Below are 9,739 nucleotides of genomic sequence, written 5' to 3'. Positions count from 1 at the left end.
TGTCTGTGTAGTGGCAGTAGTGGCACCCATACGAACATCCCCTCCCGAATGAGTTTCTTCGTTACGGGCTAGGTCGAACCTTTGATAGTTTTGCGTGTTCGTCGTACGACAGCTCAGTAGCTTTGCGTCTTCAGTAGTATACTGGCGTTCGGTGGTGGGGGTTATTTGGTCGGTGTTGTGTGCGTGTGTGTGTGGAAGACAGCTGGTCCGTCCGGGATTTCATCGACAGCAAAAAATTATGTTATAGCAATAGTATTTCTCTAGACAACGGAAAATATTACATTAACAACGGACGTCATTTGTGTTTGTATTTCGATGAATCATTCTTTGTTCGCATAAATTATAGTTTTGCTAGTGACATGTTGTAGTGCAGTGCGTTTATATGTGACTTAATTCAATTGTAGAACTTCATAGAGTTTGTTTGTTATATTCTGGTTATGCTATATGGGTCTCTCTGCACCTATTAGTTGCACCTGCAAAGCGGTAGATATTTTCGGTCCGCTGAAGAACAAGATGAAAGTTCTAAAAAAGATCAAACGTCGTATGGGTTTAGGTTAGTATTAAAAGAAAATTTCTCCAGATCTATATATAAACTTTTCGTATATATGTATATATATTGTATTCGTATTCTCCATTCGACGCTACGAAAGACAAAAATACACTTACGGCTTATGTTCAAATCTATTTGTGGGGTTCTAATCCGCAGGGGATAAACGAACCCCAATGATTGTAGTTTCATAGTTTCTCTTCACTATATGCTCGTTAGTTTGAAGTTTCATCCACTGGGATTATTGGTTTATTAAATATCAAGTATAAGTTTTATGAAATCGTTCTTAATATTAATATATTTCAATTTCGTGTCGCTGAATAGTGCACATACATATTGGTTTTGAATTTTGCGCGTTCCATTTCCGTTGTATTTTTTGTTTTTTATTTTTATGATCTCATTGGTACGTAATGTGTGTAGAACAGAATATATGAGTTGAGTTTAAAAGACCTTAAAGCTTTTAAATTCAATTCGTATATATTATATTCACATCAAACTCGATATTTTAAACACACACCCAGATATACATATCCATATATATATATATATATATATATTATAATATATATTATATATATATATAATTATTTATATTCATATATAAAATGTATGTTTATATACGACTGGAATGTGTGTGAACGACGAACGAATATTGTGGAAACGTAACTATCATAGTTAATTAAGGCTGCGTTTATTATATCTAATTCATACTAGTACGAAAGTATACTACTAAAAAAACTTAATAAATGCATGTAATTAACGATTTTATGAAAATGTTAAATTGCCAGGATTAAGAAAGGATGCACACAACATCGCAATTTTACATATAAATAATGAATCAGATTTTACTGATTGTCTTTCTAATTCATCAGCTCGTTTTTACCACCCTATAGGGTTTAGAAATATTTTTACATTAAAATATAAATTCTGATTTTACTGAATTCATCGGTACATTTTTGCTACTCTATAGGTTCTAGTAATAATTTCACATTTAGGTATGAATTCAGGTTTTACTGAATTCTGTCTTTCTAATTCATCGGTAAATTTTTGCTACACTATGGGTTCAAGTAATAATTTCACATTTAGATATAAATGAATGAAAATCAGGTTTTACTGAAAACTGCATTTCTAATTCCTTAACTCATTTTTACCGCCCTATAGGTTCTGGTAATAATTTCGTGTTCCAAATGAATATAAAGGAAAAAGATTAATTGTATTTAATACTATATATATTTTATATTTGAATAAATATATTTGTTATTTGTTCACAATTCGTTCTCCAAAGTGTACTCTTCCAATGTAAATCATACTAATTATATTCTGGGTTATTGGCGTGGAACATTCATGGGAGTCGTACTTCCTTTGACTTTTTTTTTGTTTCTTACAACTTAGCTTATTAATTATTTCGTTTGCTTTTAAATTGAAGACTTATTTTTTTAGTTTACCTATTTATGCTAATAATAGTCAAGTATATAATTTATTTTTATAAAACTTAATAATAGTCTTTGCACACCTATCTAATTAATATCAATTGCAATACAATAATCGACTATAACACATTGGGTTTGAATATAATATGATATTGGAATTAAATATTTTTTTCCAATGTATAGATAGTTGCTGCATTCTGCATATGTTCGAAATTTGTTTAACTTGTTGAGTTTTTGTGTTGCTGCTAAAAATGAATAACATATGTTTATTTCAAACCATATACATATCCAGTTCATTTAGTAGTCCATAACTACTACATATGTTCTACAAATTTGAATTCATACTTCATCTGAGAATTCTTGCTACATTGAAACTATATAAAATTAACTTCTGATAATTATTGACATTGAACAACAGCTTCAGTTCATTAATCCCAGAATCAGGATGAGCATTATTACCTTTGAGCAACAGCTTCAGTTGTAGAGTTACTTTTGCACGAGTACGTGACTTCTATTAGTTTCTCAGTGTAATTATTACCATGAACATTAGGTCCGAAAAAATGAAGTATAAAGTTTTATTATTGAAAGCAAATTCTGGCAACAGCTGCTTCTGAATGCAGCCAGGTGTGAGCTCAACACAAAGGAATTATTGAACGTCCACGCAGCGGTGGCTACGGGTCGTGAGGGAAGATATCTGCTCATGTGTAATGCAGCCACGCTCCCTTCTCGAGAAACTTACGACAGCTGCAGTTGTAATAACATATGTGACTTCCGAAACGGGGATAGTACTGGCAGAAAGCAATTCGAAAACGAGCCTTCTGGGACTATGTTCTTTCCATAAGGATAAGATTTTATTGCCAAATGGTTATAAAACCTGATAACTTTTTCGTAAATTCGAGGTACAACTTCGGAATCGATTCGATGATAATGCCCATTTTGAGTTTCAAATTTGACATAAAATTATGCTTTAGAAGAATTTCATTAAGTCGGCACTGTTTTTATTTCACAATTTACAATTGGCTTTTTTTATTTTTTTATTTTATTGGCCTCCACTTTACAACATTTTTAGACACCTACATTATTCATATTATTTTTCATCATATTCTATACAATTATTACATATATATTTCTTATACATTCATTATATATATACTATTCTCTTCTTATATCCTAATCTTCCATTCAATTTTCATTCTTCAATTCTATTCAATTTTCATTCTTCTTCTTGTTTCTCAGTATGTTCTTCTCAACTTCTAAACTAAACTTCTTTTTTCCTTCTTCTTCCATTCAATTTTCATTCTTCAATTCTATTCAATTTTCATTCTTCGTCTTGTTTCTCAGTATGTTCTTCTCAACTTCTAAACTAAACTTCTTTTTTCCTTCTTCTTCCATTCAATTTTCATTCTTCAATTCAATTCAATTTTCATTCTTCTTGTTTCTCAGTATGTTCTTCTCAACTTCTAAACTAAACTTCTTTTTCCTTCTTCTTCCATTCAATTTTCATTCTTCAATTCTATTCAATTTTCATTCTTCTTCTTGTTTCTCAGTATGTTCTTCTCAACTTCTAAACTAAACTTCTTTTTTCCTTCTTCTTCCATTCAATTTTCATTCTTCAATTCTATTCAATTTTCATTCTTCTTCTTGTTTCTCAGTATGTTCTTCTCAACTTCTAAACTAAACTTCTTTTTCCTTCTTCTTCCATTCAATTTTTATTCTTCAATTCTATTCAATTTTCATTCTTCTTCTTGTTTCTCAGTATGTTCTTCTCAACTTCTAAACTAAACTTCTTTTTTCCTTCTTCTTCCATTCAATTTTCATTCTTCAATTCTATTCAATTTTCATTCTTCTTCTTGTTTCTCAGTATGTTCTTCTCAACTTCTAAACTAAACTTCTTTTTTCCTTCTTCTTCCATTCAATTTTCATTCTTCAATTCTATTCAATTTTCATTCTTCTTCTTGTTTCTCAGTATGTTCTTCTCAACTTCTAAACTAAACTTCTTTTTTCCTTCTTCTTCCATTCAATTTTCATTCTTCAATTCTATTCAATTTTCATTCTTCTTCTTGTTTCTCAATATCTTCTTCTCAACTTCTAAACTAAACTTCTTTCTTCCTCCTTACTGCTAATACAATTTTCTGTTGTATTTTACAAATTAACAATTCTTAATCTACTTTAATATTTTATATTTTTAATTCTAGTATTGCTGGAAATTCGAACCGAATTCCTCCAGCGTGTGAGTCGAGAACGCTACTGAGTGAGCTATTCTCGCCACACAATTGGCTTCAAGATTATATCTTTCTCGTTTATTTTTTTAAATTTAAATAGCGAATATTAGTATGCACTAGCAAAAGCATTCTCAAACTTGTGGAGTGCATGACATCGTGCCTTAAGGCAAATTGCTAGAACTTCCCATACCGTAATTAAAAATCTTGATATGGAACCCAAAGAAATTTACACATGTGTACACATTATTAAAATCCTTATAAAATATCTGATAATTTGATGCACATATGCCCAATAAACATTTTTGACCGCCATACCACATTTTTTTAACTTATTTTTATTGAGAGTCCATAACCGCTGGACGGCCCTGCCTCTCCAAAAATTTAATCAGTTCTTCATCTTGTCAATACAAGTAAAATGTTTTTTGAATTATTAAAATCGGACGCTCCGTTCTCTTAAAAACTGAATTACCGTTTTTAGCACTTTTTGCCCCGTATCTTCGGAACGGATAGACCTGCCTTCTCCAAAAACTAATCAGTCTTCTTATCAATACGAATCGAATGTTTTTTGAATTATTCAAATCGGTTGATCGGTGTTCCCGAAATCGTCGACGAAAATTTGTATCCGCACACACACACACAACATACATACATCAATTTTTTCTACGGTATGACAAAATATTCAGAAACCTTTAAAACATTAAGATATATAAATATTTTCATTTTCGATTACTATAACTTACTCTATAGGGCTATATTCTCTAAATAAAGATAAAATTCTATTGCCAAATGATTATAAAAACTAACATATTTTTCTAAAAAAAATATTTAAAATAGTATATGGAATTTGTTTCAAATTTTTAATTTAATGTTAAATATATTTTGAAGTTCAAATTTCAATTATATTTGCTGCTACTTTTAGATCTAAAACGATTGCAATAAATAAGTTACCATATAAACAAGATTTTATAGCCAAAAGTTTATAATTTTTTTTTTTTGAAAATGATCTATGAAATTTGTTTCGAATTTTAAATTATATTTTAAAATTTAAATTTTATTCATTCAAATCTAAAACGTTGCAATAATATTATACTTTCGAAATTATTCATTATTTCGGGGCCATTATTACTATAATTTACAATACCAGAAATATATGTTATTAGAACTAATATTTGTAAGTATCGACTTACATCCAAGATCATAGATTTCTCGTTTGTTTATTTGAATAATAAATATTAGTATGTACTAACAAAAAGCCATTCTGAAATGAGCTCTCTCGGCTATATTCTTTTCATAAAGATGAGAAATAAGAAAAAGAAGTTATTTGTAATATTTTTTTGAAAATATCATTTGGAAATTGGTTTCAATCCTTAATCAAATATATTTCAAATTTTATTTAAATGCTACTACCATTTAAATCTAAAACGATTGCAATGAAATTGTACTTTCAAAGTATTTCATTAATTCGTGACTATTATTATTACATAATTTACAACAGACAGAAATATTTTTTATTGTAATTAATATTTGCAAGCCGATATTCATATACACTTTAACATTATAGCTTTCTCGTTTAATTTTTTCTATTTAAGTAATGAATGGATTATGTTAGCATTTCTACCAATTGCGTCTTAGAAAATGTGTTATGGAACCGGAAAAAAAAATTGACCTTTAATTTTAAACAATATTTAGAAAAATTTGAGTCTACGTTTCTTTTCCAAGTCATTTACAACAATAACTTTACAACAATAAAATATAAATCATAGTATTGATTTTTTTTAATTTGGATAGATACTGCATTTTCTGCTGATTTTTGGTAAAGATGATAACAAAAATATTCTTTTAAATATTTTGTCAACTGTATGTTTGCGTTCACATATTGCGTACAAAAATCAATTTGCATAAACCAATTAATTTTTTGTGACATTTTAAAATTAAGTGCTACTATCGAGGAAAATTGTTTATTTAGAAGAAGAAATTAGTCAAATCAAATAATAAAATTCGAATTTGAGGCCAGTATAATTTGGACTTAATATTTTTTTAATTAAATATATATGCTGGAAATAGAACTCTATTTCATATTCAGTAAACTAGAAAAAGAAACGGCAATTCTTAACATTTATTTTTTAACCATGAAAGACGCAACAGTATGCCGTACAATATAATAAATACAAAAGTAAGCAAAGCTGTGGGACAGCTGGTTGGTAGACATAAATTTGCTAAAATATACATGCCCTTGGCATGGGGTCATTACTCACATGTTTCGAAAATAATACCTGTTCAAAAAAAGAAACGAGATCTTCATTTCTAAAATATTAAATACTATCATAAATATTACTGACTCCTATGCTTTGAAATTAAAATCAATCACAATTTTTGATTAGAATTATTTATTTAATTGGCTTTAATAATTAAATAATTACTTATTGAAAAATGTTTTTGGCCTTCACATTCGGATATGATAATAGATAAAAACATTACTCGGTTATATACGTGCATATATATGCGCATTTTATCTTATATTATTGTTGTAACTATGGATAATAAATATTATTAGCGTTTGGTGCGAAGGCGTGGTATGAAAATGCCACATTTTTTCACCGCTTTTTCATTCCATTTTTATGGTTTACATTTTTACATTTTGCTTTTTAAACGTTCTGTCTAAATCTTCAGTTCCTTGAATTTTTTCTTGCGTATATCGTCGAACAGCTGATTATTGTTCATCATGTTCTTTGAAATCTTCTATTATATTTCGACGTCGTAGTGCACCATTTCGATACACTCCAGGTAGTTTTTTCTATTGTCAACTTTTGTATACACACACACAAATATATATATATATATATATATATATAAAAAAATTTAATATATATATATATATATATATATATATTAATATATGGGTGTGTGTGTACTAGCTGACGTTAATTTTGCCATTTAAATTATATTTAAAAACTTTTTAGTTTTCTAACTAAATATAACTTTGTGTGCATAAATTTGAATATATGATATATTTCATTAGATAATATATTGATATATGTAAATATACTAAAATGACACCATTTTTTAATTTTCAGTTCCACGAAGTTCTTCAGTATCCTGTCCAGGCCCTAACAATTTGACGCCACTTCTTTTCCACACCGTCCATGGCGAGAATATTCGGATATCTCGCGACGGCACCTGCGCACGCAGATGCGAAAGTTTCTGCAAGGGGATAACCTTCTCGGCGCGTCCGGTGCGTATCGGCGAACGCGTTTATGTCAAATTTTCCGAAATATCCGACAACTGGAGTGGCGTTATACGATTTGGATTCACTTCTAATGACCCATCATCTCTGAAGCATGCTTTGCCTAAGTATGCATGTCCAGATCTCACCAACAAACCAGGCTATTGGGCGAAAGCTTTAGCTGAACGGTTTTGTGAGAAAAATAATGTCTTATTTTATTATGTGAATGCCACCGGAGATGTACACTTTGGGGTCAACGGTGATGAGAAGGGAATCTTTTTTAGCGGTGTAGAGACTAGATCGCCATTATGGACGCTAATAGATGTATACGGCAATTGCACTGGTATCGAGTTCTTAGACCCAAGGATTCAAGTCGACACGTCCTATGAAAGACCCTATACGGATTCTGAGTTCAGTGGTGTTATTTCTTCTATGCAGACATTGACCGTACATGAGGAACTTCCTGCACCGCGATTTACACTTCCAGCTGCACCATCACCAGCATCGTCTAGTTCAATGCCATTCCACTGGGTTCGAGGCCGCAACGTTCGATTTTCGGCTGATCGCACAATTGCAAGCCGTGTAGAGACCGAATTTTCACAGGGATATGTTTTCACCGCGAGGCCAATCCGCATAGGGGAAAAACTAATTGTTCATGTTATGAGTACTGAGCCTATGTTTGTTGGTGCTCTAGCTCTTGGGCTTACGTCATGCGATCCTGCTACGTTGACTCAGTCAGATTTACCTGATGATTCTGACATGCTGTTGGATAGGCCAGAGTATTGGGTTGTGACGAAAACAGCTGGAAATCCTGAACGAGACGATCGCATATCGTTTTGTGTTACTGCTACAGGCGAAGTACATATGAGTAAGAATGATGGTCCTAGAACTGTTGTAATGCATGTGGATCAGAGCCTGCAGTTATGGGCGTTTCTAGATATTTATGGCTCTACTCAAAGCGTTCGAATGACCAGCGATATTTCTCCTCCCATCGTACAACCCCCGTCGCAGCGACTGCACGTTTGTCTTTCTGCATCTAATGTGGGATCGGAATCGATGAATAATTTTAATTCGCAAGCAGAACAGCGACAAAGGAGACTAGTAGCATCATCAGGGAGATTTATTCAAATGCCTTCCACAACTGATATGATGCAAGTTCAATCCGTGACGAATGGTGGTGCCTATCTTGTTGTCAATTTACCTCCTCCGCATGCTAGCTTGTTGTCTTCGAGTAGTAATCATCATAACAATGTTGGATCAAGTGGGAAACTAGTATCGAATTACAATAATTCATATCCTGAGGTGAGTTAAATTAATTTTTAGAAAATTATTATTCTTCTTTGCCTTTGGTTTTGGTTAAAGACAAATTACTCAAAATGCGCGTTACTCATAGCAAAATTTACATAAAACTGCTGTAATTACTGATTACTAAATGTTTTGTTTTGATATATCAAAGCAAATCTGCGCTTGGCACTTTTAATCTTTTTGTTGATTTTATTTCGATAATATGGTTTACAACAAAATTTTTAAATATTTTTGCGATGATATAATTTAATTTAATCAACGTGCATTTAGAAGTATGTAATTTTATTATTTTTATTATTTCAGGCTGTTTCCTCATCATGCTCTGCGATAGACAACAATGGACCATTTCCTGGCGAAGAATGCACAATATGTTATGAAAATCCAATAGATTGTGTGTTATACATGTGCGGTCACATGTGCATGTGCTACGAGTGTGCAATACAACAGTGGAGAGGTAAAGGTGGCGGGCATTGTCCTTTATGTCGTGCCGTAATAAGAGATGTCATAAGAACTTATAAGTCATGCTAGCAGAAATGAATGTAGTTATGTATTTCAATTACAAAAACATACACATTAGAAGTATCAGTTAAAAACAATTATTAATAAAATCATTTTGAATGAAAATCATAGTCAAAGATTAATTTCTTTTATGAATATATAGAAATTGTATAAATTTTTAATAACATGGATTGCGTATAATTTAAACAATCCTGCATTTTACAAAAATAAATTATTGGTGTAAAGTATATTGATGAAAATTGTAAAATTTATTAACAAATCTGAATAGATTAATTTCTGTAAATATATAATGTTAATTAGTGTATGAGACTTGATCAGAATTTTCATATCCAATACTAAAAACTGGCATTCAACATTACCAAAGAAATAAAATAATGTTATCAACTAATAAATCAATAACTTACTCTGACTGAAAATTTAAACAATAAGATAAGTGTGTTTTCAATTATGCAAATGAACATAAATCATCAATTATTCAATATATTTAGGTAAC

General features: G+C 30.8%; 1 protein-coding gene across 1 annotated transcript; it reads left to right on the top strand.

Moving 5' to 3' along the window:
* Nucleotides 1-373: 373 nt before the first annotated feature.
* LOC113376703 (protein neuralized-like) lies at nt 374-9,307 on the top strand. Its single transcript, XM_026616720.1, has 3 exons — nt 374-553; nt 7,274-8,724; nt 9,031-9,307. The coding sequence occupies exons 1-3, from the start codon at nt 445-447 to the stop codon at nt 9,253-9,255; spliced, it is 1,785 nt and encodes a 594-aa protein (XP_026472505.1). The 5' UTR covers nt 374-444; the 3' UTR covers nt 9,256-9,307.
* The last annotated feature ends 432 nt before the right edge of the window (nt 9,308-9,739 follow it).

The sequence above is a fragment of the Ctenocephalides felis genome, unplaced genomic scaffold (assembly GCF_003426905.1).
Source record: "Ctenocephalides felis isolate EL2017-DRISC unplaced genomic scaffold, ASM342690v1 CF-g0.4_SCAFFOLD_01886, whole genome shotgun sequence".
NCBI lineage: Eukaryota > Metazoa > Arthropoda > Insecta > Siphonaptera > Pulicidae > Ctenocephalides > Ctenocephalides felis.
This window is presented reverse-complemented; position numbering and strand designations above follow the sequence as displayed.